At 40.3% G+C, this 21,485-nt stretch overlaps 2 protein-coding genes and 1 non-coding gene across 3 annotated transcripts; 2 read left to right on the top strand and 1 right to left on the bottom strand.

The window, feature by feature from the left end:
* The first annotated feature begins 7,119 nt into the window (after positions 1 to 7,119).
* On the top strand, positions 7,120 to 14,597 carry tmem88b (transmembrane protein 88 b). The gene is made up of 3 exons (XM_050067618.1): positions 7,120 to 7,701; positions 10,170 to 10,574; positions 13,422 to 14,597. The coding sequence occupies exons 2-3, from the start codon at positions 10,176 to 10,178 to the stop codon at positions 13,704 to 13,706; spliced, it is 684 nt and encodes a 227-aa protein (XP_049923575.1). The 5' UTR covers positions 7,120 to 7,701; positions 10,170 to 10,175; the 3' UTR covers positions 13,707 to 14,597.
* A 1,741-nt stretch (positions 14,598 to 16,338) lies between these two features.
* Positions 16,339 to 16,499, bottom strand: LOC126404732 (U1 spliceosomal RNA). Its single transcript, XR_007571506.1, has one exon. It is a non-coding gene; the product is annotated as a U1 spliceosomal RNA (small nuclear RNA).
* Positions 16,500 to 18,045: 1,546 nt separating this feature from the next.
* Positions 18,046 to 21,369, top strand: LOC126403761 (calcium-binding protein 2-like). The gene is made up of 8 exons (XM_050066523.1): positions 18,046 to 18,729; positions 18,996 to 19,058; positions 19,203 to 19,329; positions 20,195 to 20,225; positions 20,370 to 20,513; positions 20,623 to 20,732; positions 20,866 to 21,013; positions 21,150 to 21,369. Exons 2-8 carry the CDS (start codon positions 18,997 to 18,999, stop codon positions 21,176 to 21,178), a joined length of 651 nt encoding a protein of 216 aa, XP_049922480.1. The 5' UTR covers positions 18,046 to 18,729; position 18,996; the 3' UTR covers positions 21,179 to 21,369.
* The last annotated feature ends 116 nt before the right edge of the window (positions 21,370 to 21,485 follow it).

The following is a 21,485-nucleotide window of genomic DNA, read 5'->3' as shown; positions in this document are numbered from 1 at the left end:
ATGTACAAGGCTGTTGCCGCAGCGGCCCGGGTTCAACTCCAGCCTGTGGTCTTTTGCTACATGTCTCTCCTTCTTTCTCTCCCCCTTTCACACTTCACTATCCTATCAATTAAGGGCAAAAAATGCCTTAAAAAATATCTTTAAAATACTTCTAACTCTGACTTTACCTTCAAATAGCTCTTCTAAATGTGACAAAACGTCAAGGATTGAAACATCATAACTGTCAATTTCTGCCTTTACTTTTTACTACACTTCTCCCCTCACCTTTGGTGGCTAACGCACTGCCCTTAAATGTGTCAAAGCCCAACTTAAATCCATTTACACTCCACACTCCTACAATAACAAGCCATATCCCTTGACTGTGCCAAACGTTTGTCACAGCTTTGTCATTCACGTCCTAAACCTGAGCTTGCTATTGTTAGATATGCGTGTGAAAAAATAAGGCTGAAGTCCATAGAAAAGTTTCCATTTAGACATCAGCATCCAGGATAAACTAAGGAAGGGGATTGTACAAGCAGCAAAACTTCATAGATAGCAGAGCAGGAAATAGCAGGGAGCAGTAACAAGACTGCTCAGACTTCAGTTTCCTCACTGACAATTCAACAGGGAGTCAAACAACATTTTTATACTTAACACACAAAACGTACAGCACTAATGCATGTTTTTCAGTAAAGATTAGAACCAAATTTGTGACTAGCCACTGTTCCATGTCATGTTGTTAAAAATCTATCAAGTGCAGAAAAGTCAGAGAAAGAAACTTAAACATGCAATGTCACCTAGGCTATAAAACCCACAATAAATAATATAATACGTCTGAATGTAAGTAAAAATGGGGATGGGCGATCCTGTATAAAATCTTTCTACACTATGCCTGAATGAAAGGTGCTCATATACAGAGGCAGCAGACAATAGTAGTAACTGTATATCAGAAAAAGCTTGGCATTCATAGAACACAGAATGTTGCTTCAAAATTTTAAGATAAAAGTTTCACTGTCTTGAAACTGTATAAGCGAAAAGCTAATTGATCAATTAATTCAACACTTCTTTAACAAATACTATGTCTTTCTAGATATAAACTTAAAGTTAGTTGTTTTTTTTTTAAGTTTTTTTTTAGGCATTTTAGCCTTTAATTCATAGGACAGCTTAAGCGTGAAGGGGGGAGAGAGAGAGGGAAGGACATGCAGCAAAGGGCCACAGGCTGGAGTCGAACCCGGGCCGCTGCAGCAACAGCCTTGTACATGGGGCGCCTGCTCTACCACTAAGCCACCGACGCCCCAACTTAAAGTCAGTTTATGAATATTTATATACAGTGCACATTTCATGTCTAAAGGCCCTGACACACCAAGCTAGACGGCTGTCATTCAATGTTGGGCCATCATTAAGCATCTGTCACCCTAGTCTTTGCAGTGTGTCCCACACCAATGGCCCTCTTTGGCCCTTCTCAGCTTTTTTTCAGCCAATTCAGCATGTCATTTCAGTGTTGGAGGCCATCAGTGAATGAAATCACACTGATTGGCAGTTCAGGTCAGCACCCAAGAAGAGAAACAGAAGTGAGGAAAGTAAACAAAGGGCTTCGGTCAAGAGGGAGTGAGATTAAAACAAACTTTATATATATGGTAAGACTGTTTTTCTTGGGCCATTGAGCTCTTAACAGAAACGGTGGTGGAAATGGTTTGTGCTATTGTTCACTGGTGCACAGTAAATATGATTGTTCTTTCAAAACTAGACTGTGTTGTTATTGTGCTAACAAGAATCTTGAATCAGTCTTGTGGTTTCCCTCTTTTAATGATAAATACAGACTACTGCCCCCTGCTGCTAAGGTGCGGAATGTACATACTAGTTTGCCAACTGCAGTCTGCGGTGTGTTCAGTTTTTAACTTTTTGGCCTAAACACAGGCAACTTGAGATGACGCTTAGTTCAGTTTCATCAGAGAGGAGACTAAAGGAAACTTTGGGGAAATTTTAAGTTTCTTTCTCCTGTGTTTTCTATGGCCTGCCCTGAGAGCTGTTATTGAGCCCAACTGTAATCTTCAGTGTTCCCACAGAGTGACAGAGCATTGGGAGGTCATTGTGTCCTCAGGTCAAGTTAGAGGACACAGGGCCAGCAGAGGGACAGAGCATAACGGGAGAGACTGAAGGAAATCCTGCTTCAAACCACACAGGAAGACCACCTCCTTCCGTCCATCGGTCCATCCCGCTGCAGTCAGGTGATGATGAGGGGATGAATGCTCTTCCCTCAGCAAAAGACAAAATACTTCAGCAGTCTAATCAACGCCACATGGTGTAATCATGATGGACAAAACTTTGAGGTTTGTTTATGCTGTTCTTGTTGAGCATGAGAGGAAAGATTATATAGCAGCTATTTCATCTGTAATGACACATTCCCCAGAGGAGTGTTCATATGAAGTCCTGACAGCTGTGACATAACAGCAACACCAGTTCAAAGACTGCAGTGGCAAAACTGAAATGATAAAAACAATCAAATGAAATAGTCATTTCACCATATCTCTTCATGCTGCATGAAGATATCAACATTCTGTTTAGACCAACATCTTGTTGTGGGGCATACAGACACATGAATTTCTGTATAGTTCCTATTCACCAGCCTGTGAGAAGGAAAAAAAAAAGGGATACCAGGGACCAAAGGACTGGAAGTAAACAAACATTGCAAGCTCAAAGCAGAGGGAAAGAGCAGAAAATCAGGATCAGACAACACTAATTATTTAGCTTATGCTCTGATCTTTTATCATTTAACTGATTACAGCCTTCCTTGATATCTTTGTACTGACTTCATCCTCCTTTTTTAATCCTGTATTTCGGAGAATCCAAGCTTTTATCTAAATACATCTGCTGATAGTGCAAGTATATTTCATCATACACTGTAAACAGTGCAGACTGATGTCTCCTGCTTGGCTTCACAACATCTTATATCTGTAATCATGTAACTGCTGTAAAATCTGAGGTTTGACCTCTGCTATAGGAATCACAACATGAACATCGTTTCTTAGCTGCCACACTGTGTTTCCAAATCACAGGATGAATAGTTTCTCAAATCACTTTCAGTAGGATGTAACCTGATCTTGGTCTATTGTCTTACCAACTAATAACCAACAATTCACAACACCACCAAATTTTTACTGACACAATATGGATGTTGGTTATTTATGCTTCAAAGCTCAAGGTTTAGCTTTGTCAAATCCTAACAGGATGTTTTTAGAGCAGCAAGATGACACAGCATTCAGAGACAATGTCCTTCAAGAGCAGGAAACGGGTTGAAAACACTGTTTCCTCTTCGTTCAATGCCATTAAGCAAAACCCTTTTAGCTATGTACAGCTGAATCTCATAACAAACTGATTGACGCAGTGGTAGTCCAGCAGCTCCTGTGTTCAGCAAGGTAAAATGATTGTTTCTGTCAAAGGAGTCTGGCAATGAAGAGAGCAAAGATTTAGTTTCACTTCCCGTTCAGTTCCCCATCGATAAGGGCTGCTTGTTTGGGAAGCACTGAGCACTGGATAAATGAGACTTGGATTTTACTGCTTGAGTTGTGTGAGAGTTTGTAAAAAGATGTTTTGATATAGTTTTGGTGTTACTAAATGCTGTCAACAATGACTTTTTAGGATATTTTTAGGGCATTTTTTGCCTTTAATTGATAGGATAGTGAAGTGTGAAAGGGGGAGAGAGAGAGAGGGAGAGACATGCAGCAAAGGTACATGGGGCGCCTGCTCTACCACTAAGCCACCGACGCCCCAACAATGATTTTAATTCATTAAGATTTTTCTCAATCTTTGTATTATTGGTTTATCGTGGAGTCATGCGAAAAAACAAAGTTTTCTTCACAAATTTAATGTAAGCTGGGTGAGTAACTGATATATTAATGGTCATTTGGGGGTGACGTATTCCTTTAAAACACAGGTACAAGCATACCCAACATGAACACAGGTGCACACTACATACACTGAAGTAACTCTGAGTCTCTTGCATATTACCTTACAGCATATAACAGGGGGAGGGCGCTGTTCTTCCAACGCAAGCAGATAAAAGTTACAGTAGACAGTAGAGTTAAAGGGCCAGTGTGTAAAATGGGTTGAAAACAGTGACATCAGTGGTCAAATTCTAGATTGCAGGGCTCACTCGCTCACCCCTCTCGTTGGGTAAATGACGGCGGCCTCGTAGGGACAAAAAGCCTTGCGCACGAGTTTTTCAGGAGTAGGTCTATCTAGCGACGAGGTGAATATTTATTTAGAAATCTAAACCATGTTACGATATTGTAATGAATCCCTCACGAGCAGGAGACCAGAGGAGCGTTCAGGAAAAAGGCCAGTTTATTTGAGCACTCCAAAAACTCTGGTAACACTCCAGGGGGTAAAAGACTCGGTCCCAAACTCTGACTCTTCTAGCGTAACACACACACTTCATACACACATACTCGTTTACCATACCGAGTGGGCATCCCCTCCTCTCTCTACTCCGCCAACCTCCAGCCCGCACACTGACTGACAGCGTAGCCTGTAAACAGAGCTCAGCTGTTTATTTAGCCTAGCAATATCTCCGGACTATAGTAGCTGCAATGGATGACTTTGAACGCGATTTTGAAGAGTTTCTTGTAGCGGACACAGACCCAGAGCCATACCTGTTTGAGCCGGAGCATACAGATGAGGAACTCCATGTGTTTGATGCTGAGCGGGCGAGAAGAGAGGCTGAATGCACAGAATGGGATTCGGTGCTACTGCTACCATCGTTGGGGAGATATATCATCAGGAGGAAAAGCGCCGCAGAGAGTGCATCACAAGGAGTGAAGTTGCGTCTTCTTTTCCTCGCAGATGACGGTTCGGGTTCATTCTCTCCTGTTGCGTGGTAAGTGTGGTCCATTCGCAAACTTTATAACTAAAAAAACTTTTCACTACTCTCTATCGACGAACTACTAACACTCTCTGCTGTTTCCTCCTCCTTCTTCCTTCCTTCCGCTGTCTTCGTTGGTTTATTTATACACGCGAAACGCGTTCTCTGGCTGGCTGGATTGTCCGCTCGGTCTGCCGTACATACATGGCGGCGCAAGATGGCGACCTCTCTAAAGCAAGGCCCTTGCTATATATATATATATATATATATATATATATATAAATATAAAAGCATAATTATAAGGCTACGAAAACCAAACGAATTTTATTTTATAGCGATTATACACTTACAGTATATAAACATATTAATGGGTAGAATATTCAGAGTCAGATTCAGATTGACAATAAACCAAGCCAAATATTACACACTGGCCCTTTAAAGGCCACTTGTGGAAAAAAGAAATCTTACTTATCACCATTTCCTTTTTATTCTGGCTGGAGAAAATGCCTGAAGACCAATGCTAGTGTGTCCATAGTGGACACAAGCAACATGCATACCTCTAACATAAAGCAATAAAAAACATCAAATAAGATAATATAGAGGCTATCAACAAACCTTAAGCCAGGTTTTGATCAAACTTAAAGAGGCAACTGACAGGATTCGGATTTTTTAGCTTGGCGCCACCTAGTGTCAGCGGTGTTGCGCGTACTGTCGCAACGCCCAAATTGACCGTGGGGATCAGAGATAATCAATAAAATGTAGGCTGTAAAGCCACCAGTATACCTCTATGTATATGTAGAATGAGAAGGTGTGTGGACACTCTACTAAATCAATGAGTAAAGAGACCGAGCAATAATTATCAGATTTATCTGGTATCACTGTCCGAGGGCCGCCACAGAATGGCAACGAGGGTGTCAGCCGACCAACACTCGCTACCCGGTCCCTGGTTGCGGCGATTTGCGATGCTGGCCAGCTAGGAATTAACCAGCTGCCAGTGCAGTACAGCCCTCTCTCGTCTAGCTAACATTTAGCCGTGTTACTGATCCATTAGAAAGAAAGCTAGCTGGACATCAGTTTTGAAGCCTCTTTGGTCACGGAGCTCCCTCTCTCTTGAACGCCTGACTGAGGTTTACTCTTGTTTTTCCTCTTCTTTTATCACTCTCCTTTTTGTGCATCCTCGCCTCCTCAGACAGAGGAGCTCGTTTTCTTTCGCTAGGCCGTTTTTCAATTGTTTCCAAACTTTGTCCGTCTGCCATTGTGCTCGTGACTCAACTATCTCATGCCCAACTCCTCGTAAGGACCAGATCCAGTCCCTGATTGGCTGACCGACCAGTTTCGCAATATATGACGCGTTTCCTGCCGTAAAATAGATTTTTTCAGCGAAATTTCGCCCCCGATGGCAGAAGCTTATTACAAAGATTGCAAAGCCACTAAGTAACATATGTAAATGCTGATAGTTTGATTTTACTGTGGACACTACCATGTGCAACCCACATTATTTTCATGATGATATATTTAGGAAAAGATGCTATCTGTTGCCTCTTTAATATACTTGGATATCATGTAAATACAGCAGTCTCACATCACCTAATAGTAAAATGCAGCCAAAAAAAAACTAAATCCCACATTAATATTAAAAACAATATAAATCTCTCTCTCATATATATATATATATATATATATATATATATATATATATGAGATAGATTTATATTGTTTATATCTATTTATTTATAAATAGATTTATATTTATATATCTCTACATATACATATATATATATATATATATATATATATATATATATATATATATATATATATATATATAGAGAGAGAGAGAGAGAGAGAGAGATTCTCTTGAACCACTTTTTTAAAGATGCTGTAAAAAATGCTGTTGAAATTTGTTCAACAGATATACTGAAGCAGTAATTTCAGTCAGTCTTATACATCCAAAAATAGCACAATAACCTAAAAGTGTTCAGCACCATGGTACCTCTTCTCTACTACTCTTAAATCAAGCCTGTCTCTGCTGCCCTTCCCCCCTCATTTTCTGCTCTCCTGAACCTCAACTTATCAGGCAAACCGCCTCGCTCTGACCCCCAACATGCAACACCCAGCCCCCACTGCAACAGAGACAGGGTGAACGGGGGTGAAACATGTCCTGGATATGTGAGGTGGAATGCATGTGCTGAGAGGAGTTGTTGGAGAGAGGCTGGGGGCTGATAAGCCTGGTGGGTGGAGAGAAAGTGGGATGGATGCAGGGAGCGCAGGAGGAGGGAGAGAAGGGGAGAAGGCACTGTGGACTCAATCAGATGGGGAGGTAAAAGGGGAGGGCAAACAGACACAAGTTTGACATATTTAAGACAAAGACCATAGCAATTGTGAGTCAAGTAGTTTCCAGCCACTGAAGAAGGAGCATCTTTATGTTACCACTTTACAGCAGCATAGGAATTTGTTTTTGCACGTGGAAAAGAAAACAGAGACTCTGGGGCATAATCAGCTCCACTGACAACTCTGGATAGTGGAGGGAAGAAGCAGCAGGAGACCAGGGCCGCAGGAAGCCAAAATGCCATCATACCACCACTAAATAGATAAGACTTTAGGGGGGAACCTCTAAAAACACACCAAAGGCGCTTTCAACCTCACGCAAGGAAAGGAGGGGAAAAGTGACTCTCTGCTTCTAGAGAAGAAATTGAGAGTTGAAGGAACAGAGTGACAAATAAAGGGAATTAGTTGAAGTGTGAGGGGAAAACGTGTGCGTCAAGGATTGACTGGACAGAAGTGGTCTCGACAAGAAGTGAGAAAGCAGCACCAATCTGGAGGACGAACAGCAAGAGGTCTACCGGGCCCCACAGCACAATGTGAGTACAAGAGCAGCTGCATCACCCAAACGCATTTAAATCATATTACAATGATTTAACCACCGAGGCATCTCCACACAACCGATTACAGTAAAAAGAAAGTAAAAGATTTTATATACTTCCGATGAACATAAAGCAACAAGTCTAAGAGTTTTGAGAGACATAGAATTAATTATCGCAGCTGCTTTGTAACAGACAATAGAATAACCGAATGACAGAATAGAAAATCTTCATGCAGCATTCAAGCATGAGGACACTGCAATAACTAACAAAGCATCTATATAAAGCCATGCACACTATGAAGAGTTTAGAATAAACCAAGAAGATGTATTGTGTGTCTACATGCCATGATGTGGCAGCTACATTAACATCATTGTACAAATTTTCCTGATTGAGAATTCCTTAATTTTGGTCAGACAATGACATGACGTGTTAGTCAAAGAAATGTTATTCAAACAATAATAAGAACAGTGAGTAAAATGGGTGGAGAGCCTAAATGTATTTTCAGTATGGGGCACAATGAGTCACCCCAGACACATGTGTGTGAGCGCATACACACTTTCCTTCCTGCGTGACCTTCCACCTTAAAACAACACTTGAGACAACAATGGGAAACAGACGTAGAAAATAAACAACACTCAAGCACCCAGGACAGCATCGTAAATATTGTCCCCTGCTGTTAATATTGATATTAAGTGAGTGTCAACAGAAGTGCAAGCTGAGGTGTTTTTTTTCCTTGCATGCATTCAGTTTCAACTTCAAGTGCACATTTATCAAATAAATACCCCAATATGAGTAAGAGTAGTGACTCCGCTCAGGTATATGCTGGATCTCATGCTAAGTGAACAATCTAACAGAGTGACAGACACTGAATATCTCTTGTAGGGCTGGATGACCGGTTGTTGCATTGGCTAAATAAAGCAACCGTTTCACTACACCAAAAATTTGCAGTATTTGTTGTTCGCAGTAATACCACCTTAATATTATTTTATTATAATATGACCTGTTATGCCACCACAAACACAGGTATAGTCCTCTGTTGGCCCTTACAATTCAGCGATAGATTCTCTCATGTCAGAGCTTTCTTGTGTTGTACAAGTACAAAAAAAGTATGCCATTATTTAGTAGTGACAATGCCATGATTTGAGCTATCACATTACTGTGAGAGATACATCTCTAATGCAGTTAAACAAATTATTCAAGAATGACCCCTTTAAATCAAAGTATCTTCATGCTAACAGGAAGGACTGCATATGTGAGAGCATTCATCACCAGTCTGTCAAGTTGACAAAAAGGAAATACAAACAGGTTGACTATGTCATCCACATTGGGGTTTTTCCATTACTGTAGTTTTTTGGCAGCAGCGCTGGTTGTCCTCTGCCTGACTGGAGCGCCACTGTCTCCTGACCTTAGAGAAGTGAGGATATCCTGCACCAGACACAGCTGCGCACCACATAAAATCTGTCATAATACTGACTGAATGCAAGCGTGGATCACAGCAGACCTTACATAGAGGACCTAGCCTCAGAATGTGAAAATATAAGCTTTGAAAGGCTGTTTGACGACATTTCACAGGTGTTTCATTATAAACCAAAAGGCAAGTTAAACAGGCGGTGTGCCATAATCACACCATATATTTAACATTTTATGCTTATGAGGCCATTACTAAACAATTTATCAATTATCAAGTGCTTCTATGACATACTTGTCTCCACACTTTACTGATACCAGGGGCCAATAGCAATATGTGAGAGAAAAAAAATCTGATAATGTTATCAGTTTTTTTTTTCATTAACACGAAGATTTTTAGATGAGGAAACGTGCAAGTTTTTTATTGTGACCAAATGCACAGTATTGTGCAGGACGTGTTAAAGTTAAACTATTTTTAATGTTGGTGAGAACAAGTTTTAAATGTATTAACCGAGGTGGCACAATATCAGCATCAATTTGTATGTTTTGTTCTAATTAAATGCCAATAACGGCTGCATCTGAACGTCTGTCTGTAATACCACCCCTACTTAACCCACAGGCATGACAACATCTATAAACACAAGCACACGGTTGTACACAAACAAACTGTTAGCAGACAGTCAGCCTTCATCTCTCTACTACACAAACTGCAATTACGGCCCCTTTCCTTTTGGACAATCAGCTCTCTGATAACCATCACCTCACAGGCATCACACAAGGCTTGCTTCCTGACGGATAAAACCTGTAACCTCTGAGTGAACCCAGAGCTACGAAGCCTTTGAAGAGTGGAATTTGATTAGGTAAAAAAAAAAAAAAGTATTGTGTACATATGGCACCAGACTACAATACTCACCAACTATCTAAAGATATGTTTTCCAAAAATACAGCCTCCCAACATACTAATCGGGGCCAACCCAACAGTTTCAAAACAACTGGAATGGTACGCGCAATCCTGACGGCTCTGTAACTGATTGATGTGTTTATTTTTCTGCCCACAGTTCACTATGAGTATGACAGGTACTCTAGAGAAAGGGGCCCATCACCAAGCCTTGGACCTGTCCGAGGAGCTGCCACCTCATCACCACCATCACCATAACAACCACCACCAGCATCTTCACCACTCCAATTCCCTGGCCTCAACCACTGCTGTGGGTGGAGGCAGAGAAACACCTTCACGTGTAGTTGTACCTCCTCCTTATTCTGCAGCTGAGAGCGGTGGTGGGGGCAGTGAAGCTCCTCTGGAGCTGCGTGGGTCCCTGGACTGCTGGGCCTGCTCGGTGCTGGTGACAGCTCAGAACCTGATTATTGCTACGATCAACGCCTGCCTCGCTGGACTGGTGTTTGGGACCATCCTGACGCCAGCCATCGTCATGGTGTCGTTTGGCTTTCTCTGCCACTCTACAGTAAGAAAGGGGGACATGGGGGGCAGGGAGGTTGAATGAGTGAGTGTGAGCACTGTGTGCATGTTGAAGGATTTTGATTTGTTGAGGCTCTTTTTCTGCAAGGCTCTTCCTCATTCTCATCTACAACCAGCCAGTTAGCTGTCACACTACAGCAGGCCAAGTGCTCACTCAAGATTCAAATTTTGCAAGACTTGTGTGTTCACTTTTTTGGACAATTTAAATCTAAGCTCCAGAATACTATTATGAATACTATTATGTTTAAGAATTTATCAAGAGCATACAAACATTTGGTGCGAACCAAACCAGTTTTCTGGGCAAAAAAAGTACCCCTGGCTAATACTTCAACAGTATTTTATCAGACACATAATTCACCTGTTAACATAGAGTCTGATATTTGCTGCCTTCGTTTGATTAAAATAAGTAATATACCTCAACACATTTCAGTCCTGTGCAGTGCCCTTGGGCGTGAGAGTGGAAATGTTTGCATGTTTGTAAGGACAAATGTTTACACATACATTTGCTACATCTAAACACGAGATGAAAGAAATGGGGAGATGGCTACATCTATCTTTTTCTGAAACATCTAAAAGTCCTAATCTCATAACTTTGATTCAAAAGTTTGAAATAGTTGTGCCTGGGGCTTAGGGTGGAGTTTAGCTCCATCAGCGATGAGATGTTTCATAATCAGATAAGTCTGAGGTTCTTTCAGATGTTGAGGAGACGGAAGAATTGGCGGGGACGAGGGGTCAGGAGTCTGGGGAGCCAGACGCCAAAACACAAAACTTAAAAAAGACTCCTTGGTAGCTAGTTGGGGATTAAAGGATGCTTTGAAACAGACAGAATATAAAAAAATAAGGACAACTAGCAAGTCAAACAAAACAACCTATTAGTCAGCTAGCGTCAACTTGGCTACCCAAAAAAAGTCATCATGGTTCAGAGACTTTTAATGCCTACCAATAGCATTTCTGTAGGCCCATGACCTCCTTAATAACCTGAGAGACCAGGATTCTCTGTTCTTCGGCTCTCTCACAATTAGGCCTCATGTGACAGCAGCTTAGAGAGGGATTAACCAGGACCTGGGAGGATGGAGAGAGGGGGGGAGAAATCAAAGAAAGGGGGTGAGAAAAAAAGGAGAGAAAGACAGGCAGGATAAGTATTTAGGGTTCTTGGAAATAAGCAGACAACACTGGGAACACTTTCAAAATAGTTGAGGGAATTCTGCTTGCAATAGTCATCAACAAATACATCCAACACAATATTTCACTTGACAAAATAAGTACAGACTCAATAAAACCTGGCCCAGATCTTGAGCCATACAGGAGGGCTCAAAAAGTAAAAACTAACACGGACATACTTGTGTGAGTCTTATCTGTTACAACCCTCAAAGCTCCCCTGCACCCTCCTTTTACCCTTTACTTTTTTTTTTAAACCATGTACTGCAGTTTAAACCATCCCTCTGACTTGCTTACTCGTCCCTTAACTCCCTACCTCCCTGATGTTTTACTTTCCCTCTCCAGCTGGGAAACTTTCTGACCAGCTGTACATCTATCAGGACAGCATCACAATATTTCTGCACTTTTGTACAAAAAGATATGCAACTACCAAGATATGGAAATGATCATTTTCAAGCTTTTCACAATTGTGTGAGAGCCTTTGTATTATATAAGTACTAAATAAATGCTTTCTCCTAAAATGCTGATGAATCAAACCAAAACCTCAACCTTACTGGAGCTTCATCTCAGTGGTCATTGATTTTTAAAAAGAAAAAAAGGACAAAAGTTTAACTTTTCAGCTGCCTTGTCAGCATGCCCTCTGCTACAATAAATACTCTGCTCCCCCCATGCTCCTCCCTCAGGCCTGCAAACCTTTTTTACTCTCTGCACTTTCCTCATACACTTGAATGTTCACTTCATTCTTCATGGGGCGATAAGGATGATTCAGGCCTGCTGTCTCTTCATTCCTCTCCCACACTCAAATCCTGACCCTTTTACCTCCTCTCCCACTCCCCGAGTGTTCAGCTCAGCAGCAAGTGTATATGCTTTGACATGCTGTATATACTGATCAAGTAGTTTGATTTATCTTTATTTTTGACAAAATTAAATTTAGTTGCTTACTGATTCAGTGCATGTAAGAGTGTGAGAGATCTCAAACTACCAACTGGTGTCTGTCCTCCCCTCAGACACACATACCACAAAGAGAACGTCATCTGTTGTCCTTATCTGTTCTTCCCTGCACTTCACACGAGTAATTAAATCAGTGATGTTCTGTATCTGCAAAGAGAACTCAAAACACAGAATAAAACAAAAGTATTGCCCAATATGTGCCACAGCTGTGTCCAATTTAAAAATCTCTGGAATTTGAATAGTATAATGCTATTGAAAAACTCACATCCCTACTGCACACTGCTGAAGTGTCTTTGAGGAAGACAACAGAGACCCTACCAGCTGCAGGCCCAGCTACTCTGCAGCTGCTCCTGACCTTTGACCTCAATCTGAGAGGTTTTCTCTGAGCATTACTAAACACAAAATAATAATACATTTAAGTCAAAAGAGAAGGAAAATTCATTATGACAATGGAGGTGCCCTTGAGCACCCTAATTGCTCCAGTAGAGCTGGCCAACAGATCAGACTGGGGTTTTATTGGGTGCAGGTATGCAGGTTTTAAATCTGTGCAACTGTGTGAGAGTGGCGCTTTCCTGAAACTGTGTTATTCTCAGTGAAGCAACCCTGTTCAAATAAAGGTTTAAAAAAAATGTCGACATAAGTGGCACGCTAGATGAATGACAAACTTACCTCTACAACATCCTGATGCCACATCATTCCAACTAATGTCTTCTTGTCTCCCTAGGTCCGCCCTCACGGGACGACCCCCTATTGCTCAGACCTGCTGACTGACGGAGGCTGCGTGGCTCTGCTGGTGGTGGGCTTCCTCTTGGTCACCCCTCTGCTGGTCCTGGCGCTTGCTGCATACTGCCGCCTAGCCCGACACCTCCAGCTGGGCCTGTGCTTCATCCCATACAGCCGGGCCGTGTACAAGAACCTGCCGGCCACCCAGCACCGTGGCCTGGGTACTGGCTGCTGCGGCGGCCGAGATGAAGCCAGTGGTAGTGGGAAGGGAAAAGTCTGGGTCTGAAAGTGAAGATGAAAGGTGGGGGTAGAGGGAGGTGGAGGTGAGGAAGACCATTAAATGAACACTATGAAGGGAACTGAACAAGAGAACAGGGTGGTGGGTTGTATAGGATGATTAAATAAGGCAGTGAATGAAGGGAACAGCAAAGTGTGTACCAGAGAAGGGAGGAAGTTGTCAACGGAAATTACTGTAACAACCAGCTGAACATCCTTAAAGACAAGTTACATTGTTATAAATACTGACTAATGACTTACAGCCTATGACTTAACATCAGAGCAACAGTATTGATTGTTCACAAGAAAATGTACATAGTATACTAATGAATTATGGGTTTTTTTTGGTATTATTCCACTGGACACTTTGGCTGTTACTTGTTGTACCTTTCCAATTACAACATGGCATCTTTAAGTATGGAGCAGAGGACAAACACAGCATGCATTAACTAGGAAAGAGCCATTCCCAGGATAAATCATATATAGAAGTCAAATGTATACTGTTTCATGTAAACAATTTTAGAAAGATGAAAACACTATAATACTAATGTGCAGAATTATATTAGTCAATAAATCATGGCAAGAGTGACTATGTAAATCAGCAATTATTTTAAACAATCAAAGGAACCAAACTGCAGTGGTTAAAGACAGGGGCACATTGGATATCCTCAATTCATTATGAAAAAATAAAACATCTAATCAAACCTGCATACAACCTTACCTTTCCTGAACAAATCACAGGAAATTGTAAAACTGAAAATAGCACACCTCACAGAGATTGGATTAACACGAAACATAATTGTATCGCATCACATTATGTTATGAAAAACATAACATTTTCTGTTATGTTGTTGCAATTTATTGTATTATTACCTTTTTATAAATAAAGTTTTTGGATTTAGCTGGAGTCATGTCTTCCCTGTACTGGCACTGAGCGTGATGGTTTGAGTCTACTATTAGGAAAAGGAAAGGATTATTTAAGAGGGGTTCCAGGTAAAGAGTGAACAAACTGGCCGCAGTGCCAGCCAACACCACTGGGAACGTACACTCAATTCAAAAACACGACAGAGTGCCACCGGAGCCACTCTACTTTGCTGTGGAAACACTCACTGTTGCAAGAGAATGTCCCTTGAGAAATCAGGAATGAGAAATGATTACAGTGAAATTTATCGAATGCAGCCTTGTGACTGAGCACACAAAACTCAACTGTGGTAAGCTTCACAGTGAGTAGTTGCTGTCTCCCCCAAATGGTGGAAGAGTGGAAGGACACATAAAAAAATTGACAAAGACTGTTCTCATAAAATGACCTGTGTGTAACAATATGTTACATGTGTACAAGTATACTATAAGCCTGTGCTTCCCAATCTTTTTGGCTTGTGTGACCCATTAAATATTTTTGCGTATTTTTGCTTTCCTAGTCAGCTCATCATCTCACAACCCAAGATTAATTTTGGGAACCACTGTTAACAAGCATTATCCTTCCAATGAATTGACCTCATCAATCAGAGACATAGCTGCCAAAGTACTGTAATCCCATATCAAAGACTTTAGGGACTGTTCACTACTTATCAAAAGAGGAGGGTGGCTTTTTTTTTTTTTTTACACTCCTCAAAGCTACAAGTATTTTCCCTTGAGCCTCTCTAGGTGACCTGCATAAGATCCATGACCCTCTCGTTATTCAATTTTTTAAACTTACCCTTTGATATTTGAAAGTTAAAAGTCAAAGACAAAATCCTGGAGTAGAAAAAAGGCCTCAGTTTTTCATGCTTGTCATGCATGCTGGTTAGATAGTACAAACGGTTTACTCTTGGCCAAATTTTACATGAGAAACATAGAATAAAGTGATCTGATGAAATTTCATTAAGCTCAGACTTGGTTGTTTTTCTCTGACAGCAGTATTTGTCGCACATGATGTTTCCAAGGACTATTGGAAATTTGAAAATCCAACAATGATTTCTGTTTGATAATTTTTGTTTTACGGTTTTTGGCCATAATATATGCTGTATTTTTTTTCATTCAGGCATGTTTTCTTGAAAAATCTGAGATAAAATAAATACAAAATCCAACTGGTTACATTTTTATGCTCCTCCCCTAAGCAAAAATAAATATAAAATAACAAAAAGTCTCTTACCTTAAGTGAATTTGTGAACACGCAGCACACGCTACATCCATTTAACGCATCCATCCATCCATCACAATCAATTTGTACTTTTATATAACTGCATCATAAATGATTCTGTGTATTCAAGTACTTGCTGTCTTTATAAATGATTCTAACAACATTGTAGAAAAATAACTCATTCTACGAATAGTATTTAAAGTATGGGTATCCTGAATTTATTCATCACCACACTCTCATTCACAAGCATGTTGTCATTTACATTACATTAATTTTGCCGCTAAAGCAGCTTACTTTAAGTGCATTCAACCATGTGGGTACAACCCCAAAAAAGGTGCAAAAAGAACCAGACAACTACCTCAACTCCATCATAATCACCTAAATGCAATCATGCATCTTTTGACAAAGGGCCAAGACGGGGCCTGAAGAGATGACTTTCCTATCTACATAAGTAGTTGCATTACACTTAAATCTTAGCCTCTAAATGAAATATATTATTAGGCCTATATTTTACACACAGACACAGGGGATGGTGTGAGCGCAGTCCCCCACTACCATAAATTTTGCATTCCAGATTCCCACATTTGATGAATTTGGAGGTCAGAAAGCCAGAGCACAATGACAGTGCCTCTCCCTGGATGAACCACCTCCATGCCCATGGCATCACCCCCTCCATGTAAAGATGATGAAGACCTACTCCACAGGAGATCATCTTTCAGCCACATATGAGTCAGCTTCATGGTGTCATGGAAGCAAGGAGCCATACATTAATAGGGTGAGCATAATGATCAAACAACTTGTGCACCAGTCGTATAACATTATTTTTAAACTATAAAGGACTAATCATAAATCATTAGTATTCTTGCATTTTCCCATCATGATTCATCATTGTTTAGGTGTCCCGTGGTAGATTACTTCCGGGAGGGTTTGGTTTTCACTTTTGCAAGCGAATATAAACATTTGCGTTCAATAAGCTACTGTCTACACGGTTTATTCTTCAAATTTTACTTGATAAAAATGTTAGTTTCATTCGTAGACTACAGGAGCACCTGCACAGTGACACTTACATCTCTCTGAAAACTATTATTTGTCCCGTTTTTATTTAGGCTGCTCCATCTATTGTCAAACGACATGTTCCATTCCACTTTTTTATGAGTAGTGGGAACACAGCCTTTATAAACCTCGACTGCTACTGAAGGTAAAATAAAATATCTGGTAGACCAACAAACCAATGACTGTATACAGTCTGTGGTAGAAAGCACACTCGACAAAATACTGCTTTGATCGTATGAGATAATCACACATAATGGGATTTTGGCGCCACCTGGTGGAGTACACAATTAACTACATCCGTATTAGGCAACATTTCAGTCCCAGGTGAAATAAATTGACATTTACACTCGTTGGAAAACATTTTAGTCCAGTAATAAGGCCACACTTAAGAAAAAAGTGGGTGGAATAATAATACACCGAGTATTATACTCCTAAAAATATTACCCTTTGACATATTTAAGTCACAGCTGCAGTGAACACACTTCAGGGGCTTAAACGCCTGGTGGAGCTGTTAGTGGTTTGGGGAGAACATATTTCCCTCAGTTAATTAGGCTGCCTGAAAAGTCATGTTTTCTTCACCTTAAACTGAAACTGTATCCACACACAAAAGTGTTTGAAATAATTTCAGATATTTTAATAAGTAAAAAAAGGTCTGCTGGGTTTTCCAGGGAGCAAACTTACCTTGGATGAAGAAGAGGGCCGCCATTGGTGACGTTACAAGTACGCCACTAAACTCCAAAAAGTTGTCTCAAAGTCATGTCACGGTCATTCCTCCAGCAGGACACGACAGTGTTTTTAATAAAATGCTACAGATATAATAAATTGACCAGTATAATTAAGCCATTATACCTATTTTGAGCACAGGTATCGAAGAGGCGAGGAGCGTTCAAAAAAGTCCTTAATTAGTTACACGTGCGCAACGCCGTTCGTGTCCAAATTGACCGGAAGTAGAAGTTAAAGGACATGTCCGTATTTTTTTTAATGTTCTTAAATAAAACACTCTTAAACATGGAAAAGTTAAAAGCAGGGCCACAAGAGCATCTGAAAATTTATTTACCAGTTAATTATTAACAATAATGAATGCTTGTTATGCATTCTGTAAAACAAATAATGGTATGAAACACAATTTTTGTATGACAAAACAGAAAATTGAAAATGACAGCAATAAAATGAAATGATAGATGTGAAAAAAACAGCCTCTACATTAAACTGTTTGTTGCTAGCGTTCTATTGGATAAATTAGATAGAGTAGGTTGGTCATAGTATTGCCCAGTAACCCTGCTCTTGTACATGCCTGTACCACTCTCATTCTTTTCCAGTCATATTGGAGTGATCACCACTGGCTCCAAATATCTCTGAATGATCAGGGTTTAATTATTTTTACACCACAGTTAAATGAAGTTTATGCATTGGCATGAAATTACAGGCTATATGTGATCAAATATTGTATTTGTATTTTAAATGTTTCAGTCTGTCATTGTTTCCATATGATTTCTGTAGTCACTGCAGAACCAAGAACAGCTCTGCAACACTACAGGGCCAATGTGAAAGCTTTTGCAATTGCAAGGGCCTCTGAATAAAGACATTTCAATCTGGGGTTTGAACCAAGAGGTACCTGTCCTCTTGAAGGACACTTCAGTCACACTGCCGCTCCACGTTTTGCTTTCTAATCGTTGGCTGCATGTTTAGCCAGGTAATTACCTGTTAAGCCGCTGCAATTGAAGGAGGTCAGGATACAGAACAGACAGGATAGCGTGCAGCCATTCACAACACAAGTGGAGCACTACTCAAGGAGGACGAGAAGGGCTGTGCTGCTCGTTTTGCTGTTTTCTACTCTAAACATTTAGCAGAGGGAATTAAGGTAAGCAGACTGCAGTGAAGTAACTGGATTCATATTTAAGATGTTGGATGTCAAAGATTAGTGGTGGAACCAAAGAAGTTACTTTTGCATTAAAGTCTTTTCATAAACATGAGCTTTGATCCTCTTGCAACCTTTCCTTTTGCATCCCATTATGCATTTATAAAAAATATTTTATTAGCACGTCCAAAAATGCATGTTTACTGCAACCAATACAGGCGAAACATTGTTTTTGAGTGAATGTTACCATACACACTGTATATCCACAGCATGTCCAAAGCAGAAGAGCGGACAGCCTCTACAAGTTCAGTCAACTCAGCTGCATCAGAAAGGTAAGTTTAGATGTACAAACCACGAAATATGCCAATGCCAGTTCTCATGATACATTATGTATGTGGGTCAAGGGAAGTTTTCCCTATAATCAAGGTATCTTCAAATCTTTGCCATCTTTGCTTTTTAATGTTTTTCCCATGTAGTAGCAGAGATGGTTCCACATCAGGTTCAGTCTCTGAAACACCCAAGAAATCATTAAAGAAGTCCAAGAAATCCACTGAGAACATGAACAAAGTCTACAACTCTGTGCTCAACAGTGTTTTTGGGGCGGTAAGTAGCACACATCCACATTTTGTGAATTAAATCAATATTGTTGAACTGGATGTGACCATCTTCTTCTTGGCTATAATTGTGCTTGACCTCTGGTGTGGCCCTGTGACCTCTATCCTGCACTGCAAGACGCCATTGAAACAGTTTAAGTAATAGCTTTTTACTTTAAACACCAATTTACCCCACTCTTTATTTAATAAAATTTGTGTTTCAGCTGAGCATGAAGCTTTTCCTCACATTTTAAAGCACTGTGATCTTTTAATGATGGGCTGAGAAAGGCTTGGAGATTGCTTTGAATAAGATCAAAAGGCACAGATGCTCTTCACCAGTTAAAGGCACCGTATGTCAGACATTAAAACATCAGAGTCAGAAGTGAGTAGGAAGTCAGGCAGTGTGCTTAAAGTTTTGTACGTGATCTTTCTCGAGCTGCTATCACTAAGCTGGGTGTGTCTGCAGCATTAGTGGCTCATTAGCTGAGGCTCACTGTCAAACCCTCTTAGGGTTATCCAAGTGAGGAGCACCACCAAACACTTGGTTGATTCAACGTGAGAGTATTTACTTTTTCCATTGTACATATTTATTGTTGTCTCGCACAAGACAATGAACCATGATCATACCCGAGAATTGCCCTCTATGTCTTCTGTCATTTAATTTTGTTTTACTGCTTATTATTACTTCAACATGCAGAGTATACATGTTCAGAAATACAAAGTACTTACATGTCTTTGACACTGAAAGCAATACAGCCATTTATGTATAAGTCAAGATACTTTGGTAGTTTTTAATATTGCACAGTGTACAATTGTCTCTCCAATTATAAAAATATATTAACCTTTCAACATGTGTTTTATTACTGTCTCTGTAGGAGCGAGAATTAGCTCAGGCTGAGTTGGATGGTAAGTGTCATTGCCACATCTCACCAGATTACAGAGTCATTATAACTGTTGACATGTTAAAAGCTCCATCTTTAGTAATATCAGAAAACCTTAAACCCTCTGGAACGGTTGTAATCTCTCTGTGACCCCTGACCTTTCTTACAGAGTTGCAAGAGGCCTTCAAAGAGTTTGACTATGATCAAGATGGATACCTGAACTACAAGGATGTGGCTGAATGCATGAGGACCATGGGATACATGCCCACAGAAATGGAGCTGCTAGAGATAGTACAACAGATCAAGATGAGAAGTAGGTTGATATAAGGTCCTTTAAAAATGAGCCAAAACCAGACCCTTTAATAAATGTATAGAATACATGCACACAATGCCTTTAAAATATGCATCTGTCCTCTCCGCAGTGGGCGGGTTAATGGATTTTGAGGACTTTACTGAACTGATGGGACCCAGGATGATGGGGGAGACTGCTCACATGCTCGGACTCAAAGAGCTCCAGTCAGCCTTTGTGCAAGTACGTCAACTGATAATTTGGGCAATTTCCTTGCCTTTTTTCCCACTCTGACACACACTGAAATGTCCAAAGTAAAACCACTTGTTTGTGCAGTTTTCAACCCATTCTCATCATGACTTTTTGTTTTTAAAAGTTTGACCTCGACGGAGACGGAAAGATCAACCAGGACGAGATGAAGGAGGCAATCAAGACGATGCTGGGGGAGAAGCTGAAGAAAGGAGAACTGGAGGAGATCTTAAAGGAGCTGGACATCAACTCAGATGGAAGCATTGACTTTGAAGGTGAGAGTAAGAAGTTCAGACGATAATTGCGCATCACATTTTATGCATGTGGACCAAATATCATTGGCTATTTGCTGTTAAACCAATAAACTCAGCACTGTCTTGACTTGCTCTGTTATCTCTCTCTGCTCTCCAGAGTTTGTGATGATGCTCTCCATTCGCTAGTTGCTGAGAAGACTGACTACAAGGACAAGCTACACTAACACTTCTGAATCATTCCATAGATAGTTAATACAACTATGAATGTAATGTAGGTATAGACATCTACAACATAATGTGTGCCTAACTGTAATAACTGCATGACTTGCTAAGATATTCTGATCGATACATGAATCTTTTGCAGTGATGTTACATGTAAATAAGACTGAGATGTTTTGCTATTTTTAATAAAGAAATTAAAATGAGTTTTTAAAATGTGTCTTTCGATTAAACACCATGACAATATTATTATAATATACAATATAAAAAGTAA

Source organism: Epinephelus moara, chromosome 17 (genome assembly GCF_006386435.1).
Source record: "Epinephelus moara isolate mb chromosome 17, YSFRI_EMoa_1.0, whole genome shotgun sequence".
In the NCBI taxonomy this organism is placed as follows: domain Eukaryota; kingdom Metazoa; phylum Chordata; class Actinopteri; order Perciformes; family Serranidae; genus Epinephelus; species Epinephelus moara.
The sequence above is the reverse complement of the archived record's forward strand: the minus strand, read 5'-3'. Positions and strand labels throughout refer to the sequence as shown.

Coding starts and splice junctions, on each gene's coding strand:
- LOC126403761 (XM_050066523.1), top strand. CDS start 18,997: ATGTCCAAAGCAGAAGAGCGGACAGCCTCTACAAGTTCAGTCAACTCA. Junction 19,059..19,202: donor AACTCAGCTGCATCAGAAAG/GTAAGTTTAGAT, acceptor TTTCCCATGTAG/TAGCAGAGATGGTTCCACAT. Junction 20,514..20,622: donor ACAACAGATCAAGATGAGAA/GTAGGTTGATAT, acceptor TCCTCTCCGCAG/TGGGCGGGTTAATGGATTTT.
- tmem88b (XM_050067618.1), top strand. CDS start 10,176: ATGAGTATGACAGGTACTCTAGAGAAAGGGGCCCATCACCAAGCCTTG. Junction 10,575..13,421: donor GCTTTCTCTGCCACTCTACA/GTAAGAAAGGGG, acceptor TTGTCTCCCTAG/GTCCGCCCTCACGGGACGAC.